This window comes from Anabrus simplex, chromosome 14 (genome assembly GCF_040414725.1).
Source record: "Anabrus simplex isolate iqAnaSimp1 chromosome 14, ASM4041472v1, whole genome shotgun sequence".
NCBI classification, from domain to species: Eukaryota; Metazoa; Arthropoda; class Insecta; order Orthoptera; family Tettigoniidae; genus Anabrus; species Anabrus simplex.
In genome coordinates this window covers 84,596,510-84,622,341 of record NC_090278.1, presented here as the reverse complement: position 1 = coordinate 84,622,341, position 25,832 = coordinate 84,596,510, and the positions used below count along the sequence as shown (strand labels likewise).

The 25,832-nt window shown below is 39.1% G+C and overlaps 1 protein-coding gene across 1 annotated transcript in view; it reads right to left on the bottom strand.

Annotated features, from left to right (window-relative positions):
* Positions 1-1,639: 1,639 nt before the first annotated feature.
* Sulf1 (Extracellular sulfatase Sulf1) overlaps positions 1,640-25,832 on the bottom strand; it is a 478,228-nt gene continuing 454,035 nt past the window's right edge. Inside the window, exons 21-22 of the mRNA XM_067158244.2 lie at positions 14,581-14,671; positions 1,640-5,044 (exon numbers count right to left, since the gene is read on the bottom strand). Of these exons, the coding sequence (XP_067014345.2) occupies positions 4,948-5,044; positions 14,581-14,671 (188 nt within the window). The 3' untranslated portion in view covers positions 1,640-4,947. The remainder of the gene's footprint in view (positions 5,045-14,580; positions 14,672-25,832) is intronic.

The following is a 25,832-nucleotide window of genomic DNA, read 5'->3' as shown; positions in this document are numbered from 1 at the left end:
TAAAACTTACTCTATTAGAATATCATAAAATATAAAATCTTTGTATACATGGCTTAATTACATGTGCTTAATAGGAAGATACATTAAAATTACAACTCTTACAACACAAGGAGTAGACACAGAACAGACAGTCACCACATAACCTCGGACAACACCAAACCGACAAACAGCAATTGGAGGGGTAAGTGAAGTTTCTAGAAGCACACTCTTAACTAGCAACACAACTTCCGATTACTTGCAAGATTCCTGTTCTTGTTACAGACATTCAACAAGATAAACCAAGCAGCAGCTTTTAAATACGAGCTTTGATTTACGTCCCTTTCAATCATCCTTATCAAATCCATTACTGTAGTTCACCGAACGGTCATTGACATCTATAAGAGCATATCTTTTCAACAGCATTCGCCGAGGTCAAATGACAACAAGCATTTAAATTTCTTGAAGAACAACATTTATCCTGTTACAAGTTCAATCATCAAATTGACGATAAATTTGAATCTTTATAGACTCTTATCCACAAGGGATAAATAACTTTTTTACCAGATCTCATTGCCAAGAAAATCCCCAAATTTAGCTCCTAAGATTGATTTATACGTCTTTCTAAGATTTCAAACATGATATATTTATTTTTTATTTAATTTAATAATGTAGTACTCTTTCTTCCACAATTTTAATGTATCTTCCTATTAAGCACATGTAATTAAGCCATGTATACAAAGATTTTATATTTTATGATATTCTAATAGAGTAAGTTTTAAGTTTATCAAAAATGTTCTAATAGTTCTTAAGTCATTATTTACGTATATAACAATTATTCGAGATTCAGATTTGGCTGATGATCCTCTGTAAGGGAGCGAAACATGTCCCATATATAACTTTTTAACTACCGTAATGAAGATATTTTAAATGTGACAACATTATAATGTATTGAACAGGTGGATTCATAATAAAACTTTATTATTGTATATCAACAGATTTCAATACGGATTAAAACATGAGATTAGTCACTTGCAATATGTGGTATGTTCCGAACTGTCAGCGGAGAGATGGCGTGGAATGACATTAGTAGACGAATAAGTTTGAGTGGCGCTTATAAAAGTAGGAAAGATCACAATATGAAGATAAAGTTGGAATTGAAGAGGACAAACTGGGGCAAATATTCATTCATGGGAAGGGGAGTTAGGGATTGGAATAACTTACCAAGGGAGACATTCAATAAATTTCCAATTTCTTTGCAATCATTTAAGAAAAGGCTAGGAAAACAACAGATAGGGAATCTGCCACCTAGGCGACTGCCCTAAATACAGATCAGTATTGATTGATTGAAGATTCAGTCCTGTTTGACATTTGTATTAATACATTCAATTTTAATGACACTATGTCCTTCTTTACACCAGCGGCCAATGACCTAGATGTTAGGCCCCTTTAAACAACAAGCATCATCATCACCATCATCATCGGCCAAAACTAATCCTATTAAAAAAAAAATATTGTATTGATTAGATGGTCAATAAAACTTTCATTAAGAAGGGTAACTATACGAAATATGGTTCAGATTGGTGGAACGGTATGGATTTTTATAAGGAACGGACAGACAGATATTCTGCTTTATATACAGTATACAGATTATCAACATTCATTGTACGTATATCAACCTTAACGATTTATTTATTTTCTTTTCAATCAGTTCATAATTCTCTCACTGCTTCTGTGCACAAGAATTAAGATTACAATGGGACAACAATGAGTGGCTTAACATAAAATTCATAGCAATGGTTTAGCTTCATCACAACACACATACAAGCAGGAAATATCCACTAATTTGTACCGTTTCTTTTTAATGCTTCACTTCAGGGATTACACAAGTGAAATATTTTGCACTCATCTGAACTTACAGCAGATGTGTTCAGTAAAGCTTTTTTTCTTTTTAATCTTCCCCTTCTTATCTTCTACATAGTTCTGTCTACAAAAGAAGAGGGGGAAAAAAATGAACCACTGTTCTTGCTTCAACACTCTTCAGAGATTTAAAATCAAAATCTATGATTCATTACTTCACACTCTGTAACAACTTTCTTCTAATAGTTTTTTTATTAAGGCTTTCACTGCCCAGAAAACTAGACATTATGATGTCTTGGTGTACATCATGTAAATTGCACTAAAAAATGATATTTTGAAATGAAAATATTTCACTATGCAACTACTATAATCATAGTTGGGATGTATCCAAGTATGCAAAAGTTATCAAATTACTTATTGACAAATACTTTATTTTATAGTAATTTTTACTCTTAATTTACTTCTTGAAATAAAATTGTAATCATTACATTCTAGTAATCGATATACATCACAGTGTGGGTTCAGTTATGGCCGATTTCGACAGCTGCTGGAGACGTGCGTGTCTCGTGTGTTCTGTCCATCTTGTGGCTACGCATTGACCTGTCTCCTCGATGTAGACTTGTCCACAATCACACAGCATTCTTTATACACCTTCCTGTCAGAACTGGAGAGATCAGATGAGATCATATAGGCTACCTTCTGTCCAGAACTGAATGTGGTATATATATATATATATATATAGTGTTTCTTTAGAACTTCGGCTATCCTGTTTGTGACTGTATGGGAAAAAGGCCTTGCATTTTTCTGGTCTTCCGTCATGTGTGAGATGTGTTCTGGTTAGGGTGTGATAGTCAATGCTATTTCACAGTGAGAGTAGCAGTTTCTTCAGAAAGTGGAATGCATTGTGTCTAAATACTATATTCTTTTATATATTAATATTGTAAAACAATACATCTTGGGATTAATGCTAATGGCTATTTTGCATTTGTTGATAATAGTCACACTAGGCGAGTTCAAAGTCATTCATTTCGAATATAAGAACCAAGAGTAATAACACTGCTAATTATGACCTCAACTACTGAAGTAGTGGGATCTATGGATCCTACCTCCCAATTTCAGCATTTGAATTCTGCTGCTGTCTAGCGACGAAAGATAATTCTACTGGACGGTGCCTATGACTGAGTTAATTTAATTTTATAAGACGCTACCAGAGATCTGTAACATGCCAACAAGGATGACTTAGAGTGCCAAGGTTTCTGACCGTCCTTCAAAAATCTACTTGGATTGAACGCACGACCTTGGAAACCAGAAGCCAACACACTAACACTGATCCACCAAGGGAGCTAATTTAATAGATAAAATCTGGACTGCATAAAAACTTCTCACTGTACTATTTGTCTATTTCAGTGAGGAGCATAGCCATGTCTGACATTTCATATAACTCACGAACATGTGTGTCCTGTTCTAACCCACCCCCCATAACGGTGTAGTGACATCATATATAGCAGCTAGCCTCTTAACGACTTGTCTCCACCATTTTCTGTCCCTCATGAACATATTTTACTCCAATTTCGAAGCTTGGAATGTTGTTGTCTAAATTAAAACTTCATTGAAATGACAACATTTTATTGCATGTCAAAAGAACAAAGGCTGTTGAAGATCCATAAAGGTTATATTTCATGTACCGCAAAGGTTATGCAGTATGCATAATGTCTTCTAGCCCCTGTTGATTGATGAGACTCCAAAATAGGGTTGAAATGTATTGAAAATATACAGAGTGTAACAAAATTCAGTACTCAAACTTATGAGGGATAATAGGCGAGACAAAAACTGTTCAAAAGTAAGTCTCTTTGATGCATAGCTGCCTCGTTCTCTTGACCTTACTCCACTTGAAGAGCCGGTGTATGAGAATCTAAGAAAGAGCTTGTCGCTCAGATGCTTGCAGCTGTGTACTCTCTACAGCACATACCTAGAGTCAGTCTTTGAGCCATGTACGACAGGCAGTGGTATGTTGTTGAGAAGGTTATATTGCAGGGAAGGCCCACTTTTGAACAGTTTTCCTAAAGAATTACAATTACAGGTAATGTGTTCTCAAGAATTCAAAACAGTGCTTTCCGGGCGGTGGTTAAAAGTAAGACAGTCCCTGTTAACTATTGATTTTTGTTCCATGAGAAGTTATCAGTGTTATAAACCTGATTCAGTGCTTATGATTATTCATACATAAATATTGTTACTGAAGAAGCCATAGTTAATATATGGGAGAGATGACTACTTCATCGCTTTTGGCCTCGCATGGCGATTTGATTTGATAAGTGACTGAAGCAAGGTGCGAAGCTGATTGTAATTATTGACGGTTCCTCTCATGAGAACACACTTGAGACCTCTGACCTGCTGTAGAGGCATCGCGACAGAAAATATTCATGTTTTTAGTTCTGGAAAAAAAGCCTGAGTCTCGCAACATTGCAAACCAGAACACGCAAGATAACATGCAATTTGTACCTTTCATTTTACTTTATCATGAAATTTAAGCAATATTTTGATGTATATTCCATCATTTTTGATCGTAATGTCATTTTAATTCAAGGTATTTTACTGAAGATGACTGTAAGAGAGTTGAAACATGTCTAATTAACGTTCATCTTATAAGATGGTAGTAATGTATTGACTTAGGAGGATAATAAATACTGTTTTGGTATTAATGTAAAAGTTCAACCATCAGTATGGATAAAATTAAGTTTATAGCCTGTGGTTATTTAATAAAACATATTTGTTTGAGTATTAAATTTTGTTACATCTGTTACAGGTAGTGCAGTCAGCTGAATGAAACATTAAATACTGCTAAGCCTGAGTTGTATTCTCAGTCAGAAAAATAAGGACTATGCTGAATCACAATATTATTTTCCTAACCTCATTGTAGTGCAATTTACAGGATGTAAACCCTGTAGACTTTTATAACGTCTAACGTTTCTACTTTCTTACTGGGCCCTACAGAGGAACATTAAACAGGTATAGAGAAAGCACTACACTAGGGGGTCACTAATACGATGACGTCGTTTGGTTTGGTCTCCGTTCTTCTTCACAGCTCTAGCCGTGGTAGAGCTGCTCGTTCCTTCACTGATCCTGCTGGTAGAACTGACGATATCGTCTCCTCCGCTGTCGCTGAATCTGGCTCCACCGTTTCTGCCATGCCTTACGCCTTCGCCAGGGTCTGAAATGTTAAAACAATACATAAAACATTGTGAAATAATAACTATTATTCATATACAGTTAACTTCCTTTTAACTATTCATGGTTGTAAATGGTGTCAAGCTGCTAACATTTTCCTGGGAAAGGGTTTGTTGATATGCTAAAAAATATTTCTACCAACATGGTTCCTTGACTTTTAAACATTAAATGAATGGACCAATCAGTCACCACTGATCTGCATTCAGGGCAGTCGCCCAGGTGGCAGATTCCCCATCTGTTGTCTTCCTAGTATTTTCTTAAATAATTTGGAAATTTATTGAATATCTCCCTTTTTAAATTATTCCAAGCCCTTACTCCTTTTCCTATAAATGAATATTTGCCCCAATTTGTCCTGTTGAATTCCAACTTTATCTTCATATTGTGATATTTTCTACTTTTAAAAACACCACACCGGACGGTTAGAGGCGCGCAGCTGTGAGCTTGCATCCGGGAAATAGTGGGTTCGAATCCCACTGTTGGCAGCCCTGAAGATGGTTTTCCATGGTTTCCCATTTCCACACCAGGCAAATGCTGGGGCTGTACCTGAATTAAGGCCACGGCCGCTTCCTTCCAACTCCTAGGCCGGCCTTTCCTATCCCATCGTCGCCATAAGACCTATCTGTGTCAGTGCGACGTAAAACCACTAGCAAAAAAAACACCACTCATACTTATTCCTCTGCTAATGTCATTCTGCACCATCTCTCTACTGACAGCTCAGAACATACCACTTAGTCAAGTAGCTCGTCTTCTTTCTCCCAAGTCTTCCCAGCCCAAACTTTGCAACATTTTCGTAACACTATTGTTTTGTTAGGAATCACCCAGAACTAATCGATCTGCTTTCTCTAGCGTAACAGATAGTGCTATTAGCTGCCGTCCTCGGGGCCCCGGGTTCAATTCCTGGTACTGCCAGAAATTAAAAACTAGCAGGAGCGCTGGTATGTGGTTGAAATGGTACATGCAGCTGACTCCCCTTCGGGATGTACCTGAAAAGAGTTGCGTTACGTCGGGATGAGGATAAGAGTTTACTACTACCAGGCAAATGTTGGCCACTTCCTTCCCAATCCTAGCTCTTTCCTATCCTTACATCACTGAAAAACTTTGATGTGTTACTATGACGTTAAACCACGAGCAAAAAGAGAAGGAGGGGCCACTTAACGGAGAGCTACACTTCATCTAGGCACACACTCGGAATGTGCAGTGATAGAGTGAACAAAGAAAGGCTAAGAGAAACCCGCCACTTCTTCAAAATCATTGCGATAAAATGAGGCCTTCAGTGAGATGTTTGCTTTGAGACGTACTATACAGAGAGTAAAAGTTAACAAAACCATACCTACAAATTCTTTATTTCCAGGTTTACATAATCATTTAAAGAACTTCACATTCGTCGCCATAAGACCTATCTGTGTCGGTGCGACGTAAAGCCCCTAGCAAAAAAGAACTTCACTTCAGTTTTTGTTCAGTTTTAGCCATTAGAATACAGGGTCTCTCATATAACCTAGGACCATCGAAGCAGCGTTTTTACTCTCCGATATATAGGCTTTAGTATGGAAGGCATGCAAGGTCAAAAACTATGCGCAAGCAGCCTGCAATCTGTATGTCATCTGTTAACATGGTTAACATGTTAACATTGCATCACCGTATTTTTGTATGTAAAAGTTCTGATTTCATCTTAGTGGCCATGTGAACGGACTTAAGTCTCGCTATTGATGTGCAGAAAATCCTAAGTGTTTATGAAGTCCCTCATTACGATACGAAGATTGGTGTTTGGTGTGCTGTTAGTGCATGATGAATAATTGGGTCTATTTGCTTCAAGATGATAGAAAATGCAGAGAGGTACCAAGATGACATTTTTATGCCATTCTTCCATCAGTTAAGGGAAGAATAAAAATCGCGTGGGTGGTTTCAACACGATTCAGCCCCTGCTCATACAGCAGAAGATTCCCTTCTTACAATCTCGGAAGTGTTTGCAGACAGAGTGGTCATTGCTGGTCTATTTCCCCCTCGTTCTCAGATCTAACGAGTCAGAATTTTACTTGTGGGGTAAACTGAAAAAAAGTAGCAAACAAATCCTCACAGATTGGAAGAACTGAAATAAATCAATACGTACGAAAACAAACATTACAGTAGCAAAACTCACTCGCGTCAACCAGAAAGTGGTTACCAGATACAATGCTTGTATAACCCAGGAATGACGACACTTCCAGCATCTTTTATGTAGTAACACGCTTAGAGCAGGGCGGCCGCACGTGACATGAGATCGGCTGAGGCAGGTGTCGTAGCACTGAGTACAAACACTATGTGTTCGGTCTTAGTTTATGAGAGTACCTGTAGATAGCTCTGCAGCCATATTTTTCAAGAAAATAAATTTGAGTAGAGTTGTGTAACCGGACAAACTTAATCGAGTGCTAAGGGTTTATAAAATAATTCTGTGCATTTAACAACTCTTCCAACGACAGATGATTTTGTGATTGCTGAGGAGTTGTTAAGAAGAAAGCCATTGGGCGAGCTGGCCATGCGGTTATGGGCGCGCGGCTGTGAGCTTGCATCTGGGACGTAGTGGGTTCGAATCCCACTGTCGGCAGCTCTGAAGATAGTTTACCGTGGTTTCCCATTTTCACACCAGGCAAATGCTGGGGCTGTACCTGAATTAAGGCCACGGCCGCTTCCTTCCAACTCCTAGCCCTTTCCTATCCCATCGTTGCGATATAAAGCCACTAGCAAAAAAGAAGGAAGCTTGAAGAACACAGGAAACGGAAAGAGTCTAAAGATAAAGAAAACAGATATATCTTCCCTAGTCATGTGTTTTATCTCACTTTCTTCTTACCCCACATGAAGACTGAAGATCTGTCAAGATGGCCCCTCAGTAAGCATTGATGCCTGCTCTCCTGATGAAGCTAGGTAGTAGAAACTAACTTTTCAGACACTGAGAAGAAATGGATGTAGGAAAGCTAGGATTTGACACTGGCAGTGTTTGAAGATGGGGAGATAGTCCTGCTAATAATGTTATTTGCTTTATGTCCCACTAACTTTATTTACGGTTTTTGGAGATGCCGAGGTGCCAGAATTTAGTCCCACAGGCGTTCTTTTACATGCCAGTAAATCTATCGACACGAGGCTGATGTATCCGAACACCTTTAAATACCACCGAACTGAGCCAGGATATCGAACCTGCCAAGTTGGGGTCAGAAGGCCGGTGCCTCAACCGTCTGAGCCACTCAGCCTGGCGATACTCGTCCTTTTGTGTTTTCTTGTTCAATGTGCGTTTATCCTATTGTATGCTACAGCGAGTTTACCTCATCGGTTGGCCGGCAGGCGCACAAAACTTATCTGCCTCCCGTTAACTCATCACTACCTGTTACACAGCGCAGCGACAGCACGGGAACGCCCGCACTTTGCAGTTCAGGTCCGTACTTAGTGCTGATCTGTCGCTCCAACTGTTCTTGAGGTTTGAAATGTTACTTTGGGGTATAATTCTCGTAATGCCTTCACGTGTGTACACGCTAGAGGGGAGGGTATTTATGTACGATAATTATGTGAAAACAGGGAAGTCATTAGGCGATTTGTAACACAATTTCCAGGTGTACGCCCTCCACAGGAAGACAGTGGGGAAACTCAAACGAATTGAGAGGAACGGGTTCTTTACTTGATAAGAAGCGAAGTTTTAGAAGGCGTGTACTTAACGAAGAAAAAGCAAGATTAGAACATACGCCTACAAAATCCCTAAGACGACTTGGACAAGAATGCAAGGTTTTGAAGAGCTCACTCGTATTTTCTTAATTTTAATTGTCCTTGTTGCTATGCCGCAGAGCAGGCAGTGACGAGTCTACAGGAGGCAGATAAGCTGGGCGCGCCTGTCGGCCAACCGATGAGAGAAACTCGCTGTACTTTTCATATTCCTATCTTTCTGTCCACAACTTGATTTGACGCTTTCTTGATGCTTTCCATTACTTACATGTCATTATACTTTGATTTTATGAGGTGTGATTTCCAAATTTCAATATGTAATATTGCATAATTACACTAACTGTAGTTTAGGATTATCTTTGTCATCACGGCAACTTGAAAATACTGCAGGAAGATCTTAGATAAGAAAGGTTACTATTTGCTTTACGTCGCACCAACACAGATATGTCTTACGGCGACGATAGGATAAGAAAAGCCTAGGAATTGGAAGGAAGCGGCCGTGGCCTTAATTAAGGAACAGCCCCGGCATTTGCCTGGTGTGAAAATGGGAAACCATGGAAAACCATCTTCAGGGCTGCCGACAGTGGGGTTCGAACCCACTATCTCCCGATTACTGGATAAGAAAGGGAAGTGGTAACATGGTACATTATAAATTAATGTACAATAGACATAGGTTTTGGATTAGTAAACAAAATGCAATGTACTGGTAAACCACACTTGCCGACGCTGTTAGTTTTGTTGCGGTTCAATCCTGATATGAGAATGAACTAAAGTTAATCACAATTTCCATATTAATATACAACAATCAGCCATGTTAGCTTTATTACCATCATTCGTATTAATTGATATTAGTGTTGAATCCAGATGCAACCTTAAAAACATGATGTCTTCCAGTTGTATGTTAAATACATTACATGGAATATAATCATGGGATATATTACAATGTATTATATACAGTGAAAATTTGGAATGTTCCAGACCTTTTTTATTAAGATATACAAGTTTTAGTTTCTTTAAAAGTCTTCAGAGAATCTAAACAAGTTCACACCAGTTAATGATGGATTATACAGAAGAAGTCAGCAGGCAGCAAGTTATCACAAGATAGAAAATGATGCTATTTAGGCTCGGAGACACTCCAGAAACTATTTTCAACCCCTAAGAGGTGACTTAAAATGAATCTCTAGAGGCTTTCAAGTCAGAGGGGGGAAGAGGTTGGTTAACACAGTGCCTCTAGCAGAGTCTGATATTACTCCCACTATCTTTCATGTCAAATCTTGTTTCCTTCTCATCCCGTTGGTATTAGATTTACGAAGCCTATGATGTATTTTGTTTTTAAGCTTTCTGTGACCTTTGAATTTGTTTTTTAAATGGTTTAGTTTCTTTGTTTTTCTCCCTTGATTAGTGTTACAAGAGGATGGTTGCCCACTTGTCTGTCTCTCTCTAGTCATCAGCTGCGAGGCTGGCTGGCAGCATCTCTCTATTCTTCACGTTTCTTTGCTTTCCTTTTCAGTTCGTAGTAGGAATCACATCTCATGTCATCTAATATTTGAGTCTTATAATTTTCTTGAATAACCCATCCTATCTAAGTACAGTGGAACCTCGATTATCCATTCCCGGAAACTACATTTTCCTGGAGTACGTGTTCAAATTACATGGTCCCGCGAGCATTGTATTTAAATCACGTAAAAATCCCACGTTATCCGTTCCTCATAGAAACGATTTCCCGGATCAACCGTCCAGAAATTTCAGTCCCTCCAGCGCTAAATCCTCGATCAATCATTTTTTAAATTAACTGTATCTCATGAAAGGGCGGCTATGGCATACTAATGGAGATTGGCGTTAACGCCCTGTCATTGCGATAATTAAAGCAAGTACTGTACCGGTACTGGAAAAACGATCGCTTATGAACTTGCATAAGGGACCATCTTAGCATCGCATTCGGGCGGTATTGTTTAGATAATCTCGGAAATCATAAAGCAGAGAGTGGCCACAACAATTGTAAGGAGACATAGTACATTTCGACAGCTCTGCTTGAAGACTGAACAAGTTTCGTCAAATGTTCGCACTTATAAAACGTCCACATTATGTCCATGGTTAGATGTTCATATTTTTACCTTTTTCGATCATAATGTCATACAGGTTAATACCAATGTAAATGGTCTGTTATTGGACATTATAAATTTTCCAGCTAACTCATTCTTGGTTGCCAGCGTTTCGCCCTCGTGTGCTAGGGTGGGCTCATCAGTTGGTACCTAGCACACCTACCAATACGCTGGCTAGTGCATACTGTGGGGGCCACTGCGTAGGCTACTTGCAGCCACCGGCAGTGCCAATGCACTAAGAGACTTTGTCTCATTACTAGCCAGCGTATTGGTAGGTGTGCTAGGTACCAACTGATTTGCCCACCCTAGCACACGAGGGCGAAACGCTGGCAACCAAGAATGAGTTAGCTGGAAAATTTATAATGTCCAATAACGGACCGTTTACATTGGTATTATAAATTTACTCATTCAGGAGAAATGTTTCAGATTCCCTATGGGAATCAACATATATATCATCTGATGGCCAAGCAGGCATCAATTTTCAATTTTTCGTAATGAGAAAAATCAAAATGTCAGTGATCACTGACACGAACTTCAGACCACTTCCACCCCACTCCCCTCACCTACATGGGAAAGTAGGCGATGCCTTCGTGCATGCTCGGCTATTTGTGCGTACGCGGACAACTGAACTACACCAGAGGCCAGCACAACAACCGGGCACCAAGGGTGTGATGAACAGTTCATTGGCAATCATTGGTGGTCGTTGTTTACGTTTGTTCGACATCTGTTGTACTGAAGTATGGTGCTGTTTTAAGTGTTAATGTTTACGTACTTTATCAGTATACTGAAGTTGCCGTAAGTGAACCACAATCATAATGAAGAGGCAAGCTTCCATTCAAAACTTTTTCGCCAAAAAAACAAGTGTCAATGAGCCTGTTGGCGATAGTCCTAAAGTCTGTAGTATTACGAATGGACAAAGTGCAAACGGGCGTTACGGTGATAATGCTGAAGTTGGCTGCGTTGATATAGAACTGCTTCTTGTGATGTCGCTACTTCGAGCTCTATTAATGTAGTTCCGGTTATGGAGGATAGTAGGCCTAACCAAGTAAGGAAAAATATCTATGATATTGGAAACTATTGTCAAAACAATTCCGTTCAGTCTTTCACAAACGAAAGAAAAAAATTTATGTTAGAAAATGTTTGGAAACCTCAGCCTGGATACAAATTTCCCTCCATTACTAGTTCAAATCATACTAGATCTTTTCAAATTAAGTGGCTAGAAGAATTTACGTGGTTAGCTTATTCAGAGGAAAAATCTGGATCTTTTTGCAAGTACTGCATGTTATTTTCCCATACCGAAAATGTAGGGAAAGGATATCACCAAGTGGCAGAGGTGTTGGTCACTCAGGCTTTTACCAATCTTAAAAAAAGCCAGGGAAATGTTTAGCAAATATGGAAGCTTATCCTATCATAAGAAATATGTTTTGATCACTGAAAATACAAAAGGTATAGTTAAGAAAAAGGCTGAAAGTGTTATCAATCAAGTAAATGCCCAAAGAAGACTGGATGTTGAGAATAATAGAAAATGACTGATCCCTATGATACAAACAATATGACTTTGCAGGAGGCAGCAAATAGCTCTAAGGGGTCTTTGTGACTCTGGACGAATAAGCCTTGAAGAACCAGACCAAAATTATGGGAATTTTCGATCGTTGTTGAGATACCGAGCCAACAGTGGAGATAATATTCTTGAAGACCAATTAACGACCAGTGGTGGGAAGACGATGTACACAAGTTCTTTCATTCAAAACAAACTTATTAACACATTCGGTCACTTAATGCAATCAAAAAATGTCAGAAAGTTGTTTTTTATTCTGGTTTAGCAAATGAAACCACTGCCATCAGCCAAATCGAACAGTTTTCTCTCTGTGTACGTTACGTAGAGGACCAAACCGTTGGCCCTGTATACACATTGTTCTTCACACACTCTAAATTTATGTTTGTCAGATACCTTCTATAAGAAAATGTATGGGTGTCATAAAAGAAGTCTGCGGATTCTTTCATATGTCAGCCAAAATAACCGAAATATTGAAATCAATGATTTCTGAATGTTGTCCAGAACAAAGGAAAATAAACTTATTTCACTGTACGAAACCCGATGGGTAGAAAGGCACGACTCAGTAATTAAAGACATTTCTCATGAGGGCATGTAAAAGATTCTGGTGACAAAATGAGCGTTTATCCAGCAAAATTAATTAAATCTCTGACATAGATTGTCCAACAGTACCTCTTACCTGTCGTAAGAGGTGACTAAAGGGGCTTCCAGGAGCTCTAACGTGGGAGGGGGGTTGGCGATCATGGGGTCCTTAGCTGAGTTCTGACATTGTTTCCACTTATGTGAAGGTCCTCACTTTCATCTATCCTATCCGACCATCCCCTGGTCAACACTTGTTTTTTGTTTTGCGACCCCGACGGTATTAGGTTTTAGAGGCCTAGGTAGGGAGTCTTTCATTTTCACATCCTTCGTGGCCCTTCTCTTTCTTTGGCTGATAACGTCATCTTTCGAAGTGTCGCATCCCTTCCATTTTCCCCTCTTATTATTGTTAATAGAGGATGGTTGCCCATTTGTACTTCCTCTTAAAACTGTAATCACCACCATCACCACTGTCAGGCAGAGATTTGATTTACTTTGCCTTCTTGTAGTGTAAAACAGAATGTCAAAATTGATATGCAGGCAGTCTTGATAGGGCCAAATCAAAATGCTGCACACCGTAACTTAGATCATATTATTATTACAGAGGTGCCAACCTCTGAAATGGCTTTTCCGTAATCCCCCCCCCCCCCCCCCCCTCCCTACCCTCTGAAAAATGTTGGAGTCAAATCGAAAGCACACTCATCCCTTCTGGATAAATAGACCCTATTTGCCCTTCCTTTCTTTGTAACTTGTTTCCCCACGCAGCAGGTGCTTTTGTGTGGGATTTTTCTCGTAGCATTCTTCCCCCTGTGAGGACATTTTCACCTTAAGAACAATAAGCGATTCGAGTGTAGATGCGATTATTGTAGGCCTGAATTCATTCTGTTTTTCCTATTAACACTGACAACTCTTTCTGTGGGAGAGTTAATGTCAGGTACACTTAATACTGCAATAATACAGGATTACATTTTTTAGTGAATAGGAGAGTAGAGTTATTCATTCCCAATGAATTTCACGACGCTCACGGATAGCGAAAGGAAGTGACGATCGAATGAGTATCTTTGCCAACTCACAAAATTTGAAACGAAGAGGGTCGAGTACCAATGCTCGAAAAGATTTAATTCTCCTTGTTTTCTTATTTTTTCCGTAGAAATTATATTTTCCTTATAATGTCGCTCTTCCGTAACAATTTACCCTTGGACCATAAAGCTGCAATCGGCAGGGGAAATCCGTAATAATTACGGATAATTCGTAACAGTTGGCACCTCTTTTATTATTATGATTATTATTAGTCATGTATAGTAGGACTTTCACTGAAAGGCTAATCACTTATTTAGTTCCACCCAACATGCTCAACCAGTAAAACTGCATGTCACGCAACTTCTTTTGTGTGTTCTGATTTCGGTGAACAGTTGTACATGTGTTAATATTCTGTAATTGAATGGTTCGTTATGATGTTAACAGAAAGTATCGAACAAGGAGGTTAACAAAACAAAATTACAATACATACAAACTCCAAGATTCAACACCACACCATGTTAGTATGAAAATCAAACCAAACCACAAGCAATAAAGTGCACAAGCAAATCTGTTACTCACTTGGGTAATTTCTTCTTTTTTTTGTTTATGGGAGGTATGACCTCTGCCGGGCCCACCAGATGCATGGCGGAGGGGCCGTAGAGCCGGGCGCCTAGAAAGCCACAAAGCGGAAGACGGAAGGAAAGAGAAGGAAGAGTGAAAGACAGAGAAGAGAAAGAGAGACAAAACAATGGGTTACTTTTAGCTCACAATTAAATAAAGCATACAGCAATATTATTACATGAACAGCAGTTGAAATAGGGATACATAGGGAATTGGGTCAACAATAACAGTCTCAGGAGGAAGGTTATTATTCTCAATGCTTGAAGGAGTGAACTGGTTATCTTTATGTCTATTTTGATGCACCTCTTCTCTACTAATCACCTCTCATTCACTGAAAAATTAATCTACAAGGTGCATCAGAAATATACCGACAATTAAAAAAAAAAAAAAAAAAAAAAAAAAAATCAGGCATTCTCTTCATGTTATGTCATGTTATGAATGGCTCTGCTATTGGATTGACAGAAAATTTTTCTTTTTGAGAAAATGAGATTACTTTGTTACTTCCAGGCAGGCAATTCAAATTGACGAACTTGCTGTGTTTGCTATGCGAGAGCACAAGCCGCTGAGGGAAGTGGGGTGTATGATGGAGACAGAGTTAAGTAATGCTTTGTGCTAATGTGCAAGTTTCTCATTTGTTTCGCACAGTCGCTTCCCAGTTTCAGTAGACAGTGTACAGTTGGTTCTGCACAAACTGACTACATACAAAACCCGTAAAAAAGAGAAGATGAACTTGTACCAAGAATACAGGCAGTTTTGTCGGTCGTTCGCGACACACCACACATCCTGAAGAGAGTGCAAAGATCATTACTACACCACTGTGAACTCTGAATCAAAGAAGGAGGCGGGCATATTGAACATCTACTATAATTAATTGTTTCCTTCATTCAGTATTTCATTCCATTTACAACGTTGTGAGTGAAGGAATACACAATCGTAGGGTGGCAGCGTTGCATCTTTGTGCATGTTGAACAATAAAGAACGTTATTGCAACCAACAGATGAGAGGAGAAATGATCTGGTGCATTCCTTGCCTGACAATTACAGTGTGCGCAGTTATGGCTGTTTAATAAACGAACTGTGGATATTGCCTTTGAGAGACAAGAACAATCCTGTGCGAGTTGAACGAAGAAACGCGTGCATACTCGGGAGCATTCTCTTCTGTCTCCATCATGCACCGCACTTCCCCTCCCTTCTTTTCCCTGAAGCTCGGCAGTGGCCTTGTGCTCTGGCATACTCTTCCGGAGTACTCACCTATACACGTTCCTCCGCGTCCAACACAACCGGCACACTCGTGCGGCTTGTACTCTGGCATACTCTTGCGGAGTACTTCCCTACACACGTTCCTCCCCACCCAACACACAACTGGCACACTCATGCGGCTTGTGTTCTGGCATACTCTTCCAGGGTACTTCCATATACACATTCCTCCCCGCCCAACACACAACTGGCACACTCATGCGGCTTGTGTTCTGGCATACTCTTCCAGGGTACTTCCATATACACATTCCTCCCCGCCTAACACACAACCGGCACACTCATGCAGCTTGTACTCCGGCATACTCTTCCGAAGTACTTCCCTGCACACGTTCCTCTCCGCCCAACTCATGACCGGCACACTCATGCGGCTTGTACTCTGGCATACTCTTCCGGAGTACTTCCCTACACACGTTCCTCCCCGCCCAACACACAACCGGCACACTCATGCAGCTTGTACTCCGGCATACTCTTCCGGAGTACTTCCCTGTACATGTTCCTTCCAGCCCAACACACAACCGGTCCTCTCATGCGGCTTGTGCTCTGGCATACTCTTCCGGAGTACTTTCCTACACTCGTTCCTCCCCGCCCAACATACAACCAGCACACTCATGTGTCCCATCCGCGTCTACCCTTTCAACAACGCTCTATCTTCCACCGTCTCCCTACCCTCAGTAACTCACTACCCAATATTGACATATTCACACTTTTCCCATCTTTCAAACAAAAAATTAAAAGATTCCTTTGAAGTCCTCTCCAGGTTTCCATTTTCTTCCATCCCTCCAACTCTCGACCTTTCTTCTTCCTAATTCAGTAACCGACACTTGCCAGTTATCTTTACCATTGTTGTAACATTGTTATTGTTAATAATTTATTGTTGATACTTAACATTGTTGTTTATACCGATTGTTATCCTTTCTATTATTTAAACTTATTGAAAAATGAAAACCTGCAGCCTGTTTTCCAGTCTTTGACTGGGTCAGAAATGTACTGAATGAAACAGATATAGGCTATTAGTACAATGGGGTCGCCACTCCCAAGGTAATTATTAATGACTGATAAATGCTATGAAATGATATTGGAGAGAGTTGCTGGAATGAAAGATGACAGGGAAAACTGGAGTACCCAGAGAGAAACCTGTCCCGCCTCCGCTTTGTCCAGCACAAATCTCACATGGAGTGACCAGGATTTGAATCACGGTATCCAGCGGTGAGAGGCCGACGCCCTGCCATCTGAGCTACGGAGGCTCTTATTTAAAGTTATTATTATTAGGTAAAATGGCCCTCCATATCTAATAAATAAATAATCAGGGGATAAGACGAGTTCATCAGTTTGAATTGTGCACTCTGAAGTAACAAAGTATCCTAATTTTCTTCGCCAATCCGATTGCACCATCGTTCTTAACATAACACGAAGAGCATCCCTGATTTTTTTGTTAGTATAGTTTTGATACACCCAATATAGGCCAGTGGCATTCTTTAGATAAGCTGACCGAGCTCGATAGCTGCAGTCGCTTAAGTGCGGCCAGTATCCAGTATTCGGGAGATAGTAGGTTCGAACCCCACTGTCGGCAGCCCTGAAAATGGTTTTACGTGGTTTCCCATTTTCACACCAGGCAAATGCTGGGGCTGTACCTTAATTAAGGCCACGGCCGCTTCCTTCCCACTCCTAGGCCTTTCCTGTCCCATCGTCGCCATAAGACCTATCTGTGTCGGTGCGACGTAAAGCAAGTAGCTACTACTTAGATAAGCTGAATGGAACACAACCTTTAGGAAATAATAGCAAAAATGGCACGTTTCTTGAATCGTTCGGGTATATTTTCCATCTTTCCAAGAGATATATAGCCTAAGAAAGCCTAATTTGTGTTTTGTGATTTTTTATAGGAAACCGACACTCAGCAAAATGTATTGAAAATTCAACCAAACTGAATTGATAGTTCATTGTTATTGTCTGCACTATCTCCCATTGTTGTGGTTCTGTTGAATTTTTACATCACATTAAGCAGACATACCTTTTGTGGAATAACCATCAGGCACGCTACTCCTACACAGCGGGACCGGCTTCTTTATCCCGTAAGGGTGCCTGCATCACTGCAGGACGAGGACTCGAATCTACAATTTTTAGTTAGCTTGTTGAGGAATTCTTATGTGTTGCTTCCGCCAACTACGCTCATACGAGGCCTGTTCAAAAACAAAGAAAACTTTGAAAATACCCTGCAGATATGAAGTCTTAGTGGTACTGAATCTTCTGAGTAACTAGCCATTTGCCATGCACATCGATTTCTGAAACAGTTATACTTCCGCTTGATACCGGGGAAAACATTGTTTACACAAATACACGCGATGTGGAGAAAATTAGCCAAGACTGAAGAAAACACGGCAGATCAAGTCGAACGTGAAAGTGTTGTTGACTGTCTTCTCATCAACGGTGTTGTGCACCATGAATCTTACCTGAGGGTCAAATGGTAAACTGCTGGTGTTAAGTCTTGAGAAGCTTGAGAGAAAATGTCAAGAGAAAAAGACCAGACATGAGGAGAGAAGTCCTGGGTTCTCCACCATGACAACTGTGATTCCTCATACACCCTACTTCCTTAACCTGGCTCCAGCAGACTTATTTTTTTCTATCCCCTAAATTGAAATACACCCTGACAGGACAACTGCAGTCAACTGAAGAGATCAAACTGAAGTTGCAAGGCAGAACCTCTCGAGAATCCTCAAATTGCCTGCCAGGACTGCTTTCAGTAGAAAAGGCACTGGGACCATTGTATTAATAGAGGATGGGAGTGCAGTACTTCAAAGACTACGCTGTAGTAAGCACCACAGAGAATATTTTCAAAGTTCGGATATATTTTGAACAGGCTTTATATAAGTGGGAACGTACTGTAGAGAATCACCGGGCGATGGGCAGTGCTTGAATTTCCTGACTGAGCTGGTAAAAATGGAACTGTGCATCTGATCCCATCATGACATCCATGAGAACATCCAATATTAACGATAATATTCTAATTATAAACTTGACCATATTAATGGCTTGTAGTGGTCTGTATTGAACATCTAATTAATTTTTCATTCAAATCATGGTAAATATTTTTTCGCTGAATAAGAGAATGATGTTTTCTCGAAACGTACGATTAAACGGTTTTGTGTATAGTATTGACAAGACAGATTGTATTATCTCTTTACAGACATGCAGACATACAGTGTGAAGTATTGTAAAGAAATACATTTCAAAAAGTAGAATTCAGCTTTTTCATTCCTTAGTGCTGGTTAATATTTATGTCAGTGGTCTGCAAAGTGAGGGAGGAACTTGAGTATAATACATGAATATCAATCAATACTGATCTGCATTTAGGGCAGTTGCCCATGTGGCAGATTTCCTATCTGATGTTCTCCTATTTGAAAATATGTTGATCTGAAACGCTCAGCAGATGAGAGACAAATGTGGTTGCAGCGACAAGGCCTTGCCTTGAGGCTATGAATGAATGAATGTTTTCCTAGCCTTTTCTTAAATGATTTCAATGACATTGGGAATTTATTGAACATCTCCCTTGGTAAGTTATTCCAATCCCTAACTCCCCTTCCTATAAATGAATATTTCCCCCAATTTGTCCTCTTGTATTCCAACTTTATCTTCATGTTGTGATCTTTCCTACTTTTAAAGACAACAAAGTTACAACAATGAAAGGAAGTTCACTACAAGTTATGAATGTGTTGTTTTTTTTTCCCACCAGTCTTCTCAGGTTCTTAGTAACACGAATGTAGGCTAGAAGTCCTCACTATTTGTATTGAAAACCTTTCAGAGAGTAACAAAAATTGACATGCAAGTTTCTGAAGTGATCCATTTGGTTCATCTTTCAGATTGCATGCAGTTATTAATATTCTGTGTTAAGGTGAACAAAACTGGCAAGGAAAGGCGTGATTACTTAACTGATCTATCTTATTCTGAGAAATTGTTATGATCAAACATTTTTCAATATACAATACTGCAATCGTTATTGATGAGTGTTGTAGGTTAAATACAGGATGAAACATGATTCATGCAACAAATGTCAATACAAAATATTTATATAAATGTCAGTGCACAATGCTAAGGGATACCTTGCACCATCAATGTTAGAAGTGGTATCAGGCTATTTTAATGAACCATGCTTGTTAGAGTTTGCATCACATTGTGCTCACGGTTACATACAAGAGCAACATGGACAAGGGTGCCCGCAGGAGGTAGCTAGTGGTAGAAATCCTTAATAATTCAATTTTTTGTTTGTTATTTTGTTAAACTTTTTGTAAAATTCACTCTAGAAAGTGACAGAACTCAGAACTAACATATTCCCAAATTGCTATGAAAATATTTGATTCTTTGGTCAATATAACACATAAAATACATTTCATTGTGCTAAGTCTGTACTGTCATAAGTATCACTTTAGCAATCCTTATCACGTCTTCTACATTTACAATATAACCTGAGTGTTTATTGATGCATGTTTCATCCTTACCGGGACATCATCAGTCAACACAATGAATAACAGACCTTATAAAAATAGTCACATAGATATTGGTACCTATACACAGTAAAATATACGTTCACTTTATAGATGAATCGACATGTGAACGTCTTGTCCTTAAAAATCAAACGTGAGTGCAACTTTGTAATCAAAATTTTGAGGAGTCTGTCCTTAGGTTGAGCATAATTGATGTTGATGGATTGAGTTGTTCAAAGACATGGAACATTCGACTAGGATTGCATGGTCGTTGGCGGAGAACTACTTAAGTAATCCCCTGGTGTCCTGGCCAGTATATATCAACCTGACTCAGATTGTATTGTAAAGGTGAAATATGTGATAAACGTTGCTAAAGTGACTGGTCAATGCAGTTACTCTTTATGTACGAAGTCCAAATAAAATCCATTACACTTTCTGTCCAGCTGGGGATTTTTACTAACTTCCCGATGAGCTCTGAACTTCAAACTTCACGTAGATTGCAGTTTTACTTAAAAGTCATAAAACTGACAGGAGTTCTTAAATTAATAAGGGAACGTTCCTGTAGATTTCGGACTCGTTCCTTGCTATCTTGCTTACATGCAAGCGCGTTGCCCTGCTTTCTCAACTATTCACTGAAAACCACTCATGCAAGAGTTTCTCTCTGTCAGGAGACTACGCTCTAGCAAAGACCTTGAATTGAAGCAAATAGCTTAGGGCCTGGCAGTACTCTTTGTTCTTGCGTTATTGAAGTCAATTGAGTTTGAGGCTGTAAATCTTATTCTTTGCAGTTCAGGGTACATACATACTTTCTTTCTGGGAGAAAAGGTGCGGGTACTCACCATGTAGGTGCTGTTACAGAAACTTCCACACCTCGAATATGAACTATTATAAACCCCTGCTGCCACCATCCACTCCTTTCTCTCACAGAAGACTTTTTTTTCACCCCTCCTTCAAAAGTGTCCAACGATCTGGAGTAGATTTGACAATTTCTACTTCTTCAGCGTTCCTTATTTTACTCATATCGAGCAAGGCTGCGTGGTTTGTGTCACGTAGCTGTGAGCTTGCATCCGGGAGATAGTGGGTTCGAACCCCACTGTCGGCAGCCCTATGGTTTTCTGTGATTTGCCCTATTTTCACACCAGGCAAATGCTGGGACTGTACCTTAATTAAGGCCATGGCCGCTTCCTTCCTATTCGTACCTTTTGCCAATCGCATTGACGCTCTACAACCTATCTGTGCCAGTGCGACGTAAAGTTAATTGTAAAAAAATAAAAACAAAAACAAAATGCTCATTGTCAAAAAGCAACTACTTAATTTGAACAACAATTGCACTAATTTAACTTGCAGTAGATGTATTCAGAATTCATGTAAACACTCAAGTATTGCAGGACGGATACAGAATGATAGTCTGACATTGGAAACAATTGGAAAGTGAAGAACTTTGTTTTTCTGGCTGCGTTACCAACCCGTGAAGCCTATGAAACGTGTAAGGGTGGTAGCAACTTGTGAGAATTGAAACTGCAAAATTCAATTGTGAACGCAATACCATCTGCTAGAATATTTATAATAAACTTCTGTTAATAAATCGCAGTTCCTGTTTTTAAATCTGAAAAAAGAGAAAAAGAAGAAAGAAAGTGTCAGTATGGGTCATCGATAGATTTTTCTGAGCCTCTCCAAATATTGAAACCATAAGTAGGATCAAGACTTACTTTGAATCTGTGACTACGGGCCCTAAAAAAAGGACCTTTCGTAATACTACGTTTATATTGCTATATAAATCCTTAACCTGACACAACAAATTTAATAACAGCCATTATAACTTTGCCTTAACATGTTTTTCCCCTTTATAGATTACTTAAACTCATATAGTAATTTATTTTAATTTCTGTTACAGCCCGGGTACCTCTGATAGATGCTCGCAGAACTGACTCCAGTCAACTTTACTGCTCTAGAATAGTCAGAAAGGAGAATAAAGCTTTTGCAGGCGAAATGGCAGTTACAAAGCAGAAGTAAACTTGGAAAGTAAAAGTGATCTCATTACTGCTGGTCAAGTATCTCTTTTATTCTATCGGAAGTGAAACTTGAGAGCACGAAACTGAAGGCTTCACGAACAGTTACAAATTTAGACAGGAACACTTATCTCTGCCGAGTGTAAGATCTCTTCATAAGTCGTTACAGAATCTTTCAGTGTCGGTTGGAATAAGTGATAGCATTCTAAATATGATGAAACTTAAGTCGCGGCCATTACCATTAGAAGAGCGCATGGCTTCTGTGTTGCAATTGATGATACGTCACTGAAGGAATGTTTGCATTGTGATGCTCAGGAAGATGTATTTGAAGGTTTTCCAGAATTGCATAGTGTTGACCTGTGCACTAGTGATAAATGGATAAATGATGATGGGTCCAGAACTCGTGCCTACCTAGTGTTGGTACTTACGATAAGAGGAGTGAGAAAAAGCTTTAAACAGGTTGTGGGTTATTTCCTCACTAAAAATATTATGGATGGCGAGTTGCATTTGATGTGCTGTGGAAAATTAGGGCAAGTGGTTTCATACCCAAGGCATTAGTTAGTGATTAAGGCAGGGGCACCAGGTTTTGAAAATTAGTGGGAGTGCTCTAACTTACAGTCCAAAAAATGTGGGCAACGCCCCGGAAAATGTCTACATTTAACTCTCATGAAAATACAGCTTTGGGCGTTTTTGAATGAGCAATATTTATTGGAAAAGATTAACTATTGTCTTGTTAGCCACTTTTTCAACAATAATGAATGAGTTCAAAAGGAAGTCCACATAAATGAACATAAAAGGTAAAGGTGTGTTTTAAGAATGAAAAATTAAGAGAGAATAAATATATATGAATTATAAGGATGGAAGCTTAAAAAAATACTAATTGTCTCTAAATTCTTATGGCTAAAAAAAAAAAATCATAATTAGTTTTAGAATGATAGCAAACTGGGTTTAAAACTGAACTGCCTCCAATTTAATGTTTATTATTAGCAGTAAGTTATAAAAATAAAAGAGAAACTGAAAGTCTTAAGTCTATTTGGTAAAAAATTTAAAGTCTTTGCAGAATTTTTAATTCTTTCTCAAAGAGAGCGTTCCTACGAACAGTTGATCGTCTTATGAAAATGTTCGCCAGAGTTTCAAGGTTCAATTTTTTATTTCTTGATTATGGCCATGCACGATTGCGTTGTCGTTCAATTTTCCTTGCGTCATGGTGCTGCACAAAGCATAAAAAGAATGTTCTGATGTATATGTAGAAACGAGGATAAAGTGATCTTTAGCATGTTAATTACCTCTGGAATCAATTAACCTTTATAAAGTTTTGAATGAATCATATCTAATTAATAAAATAAAATATCCATATATCTCACTTGTAAACAAAAATGTCTTGTGAGCGCCTCAGCCCATCCGTTGAATGCACGGGACAAAAAAAAAAACGTGATGATACTAGTGTTAAGAACTACGATAAAAAAATTGAGGTTCCCCTCTATTTTTATTTTTCTTCTGTCATCTCCTTTTTATCTTTCTTCTCCCTGTTTGTGGGGGTTCTCAACACTCCCACAAAAATGGTGGTAGGTGCTCGAGTACGTAGCCCCTCTGGAGTCTGCTACATAGACTGCTTGACATATCTGACCAGAAACTATTCATCGAGTTGGATGGCGACAGAATGTACACTTTTTTTATGCACAATAACCTTAAAAGCTATGATGTTCAATATAAGGGACAAAATATTTCTTGAAAGACAGCAGTAAAAACTTGCCAATATGGGGGCAGAAAAAGTGTCAAATTCAGGAGACTATGTAAAAAAATGAGGTGCTTGTTGTGTATTGGTGGATTCAATATAATTGTAAAAAATAATTCTGGTTTATATTTGATTCCCTAGTATTTATATCATTCCGTCAATTATATTACTAGGTTACTGATATTGGTAAAGAAAGAAGAATAAAATACTAGATATTTTAGCAAACCTTGTACTTTCCTCAAATCTAATATTTCAGACTGGTCATTATGTCTCTGTCATCTTCTTGAGTACAGTACTCTTAATCTTTCAAACCAAGGAGACTAGGTCCTATGGGCACCCTTGGATGTATGACAATAAAATTGAAATAACACAGTACCACAGTCAGCAACCATAACCAGTCTAACATAACATACTAGTACAAACAAGAGATACAAGCTATTTTCATCAAGTTACCAAAACATTTAAACCACCTTAGGTAAGTAGATTGCATTAAGTGTATTGTATTTACAAATTACACAAAAACAGACAAACATCATTTCCACACACTCTTTGCTCAAATATATCAGTATACCTACTTAAAAACTGTAATCAGACTGGCCATGAGTAAATAATGCACAGTGCGAGTACATATACGAATATTAGTCTTGAAACTGAAGCTGGTAAACACGCTGCTATTCCTGATAGCCACGTGGACATGGACTGTTAAAAAAGCTGACAGAAGGGTGACAGAACCTCATGGGGAACACTAAGTACGTAGGGGTTAATATAAGGAACGATCTGCATTAGGCTAATAACATTAATGAGGTTGTTAAGAAAAAAAGTTGCAGATCTCTTAACATGGTTATGAGAGTATTTAGGAGCTGTATTAAGGATGTAAAGGGGAGGGTGTGTAAGTCTTCGGTAAAACGGCCGTAAGAGTATGGCTTTAGTGTATGGGACCCTCACCAGGAGTACTTGATACGAGAACTGGAAAAATAATCGAAAGCAGCACAGTTTGTTCTGGGTGATTTCCGACAAAGGAGTAGTGTTTCGAAAATGTTGAAAAATTTGGACTGGGAAGACTTGGGAGTAAGGAGAAGAACTGTCAGCAAGGAGATGTAGTGGAATGATTAATTAGACGAATAAGCTTGAAAGGAGCTTTTAAAAGTTAGGAAGATCACAATATGAAGATAAAGTTGGAATTCAAGAGGACACATTGGGGCAAATATTCATTTACAGGGCAAGGAGTAGGGAATTGGAATAAATTATCAAGGGAAATGTTTGATATATTTCCAAGTTCTTTGAAAATATTTAAGAAAACCTACATAAACAATTGATAGGGAATCTGCCACCTGAGTGACAGGCCTACATGCACATGGATTGAATTGAATCAAGAAGATACAATCTCTGGAAATGTGGGTCTACCACTGAGTACTGTACATATCCTGGACGGACTGCCGAACCAACACTTCCAATTCTCGACGAGATCAGAGTCAAGGAGAGTCTCGTGGAGATGATCATCCTAGCATTCTTGAGATACCTTGGCCATATTTCAAGTAGGTAGGAAGCCATGGAGTAGATGGTGATAGAAAAGAAGGTACGAGGAGGGAGACTCTCAGGGACGGGCATCTGCGAGATGGGTCTATTGGATAAAGACATTTGTTGTAAAGTCTTGTTCGTGGCTTCACAACTGGCCAAAGATTGATCAACATGGCAAAAATTCTTGAACTGCGAGTGACATGTCACCACGCTCTGT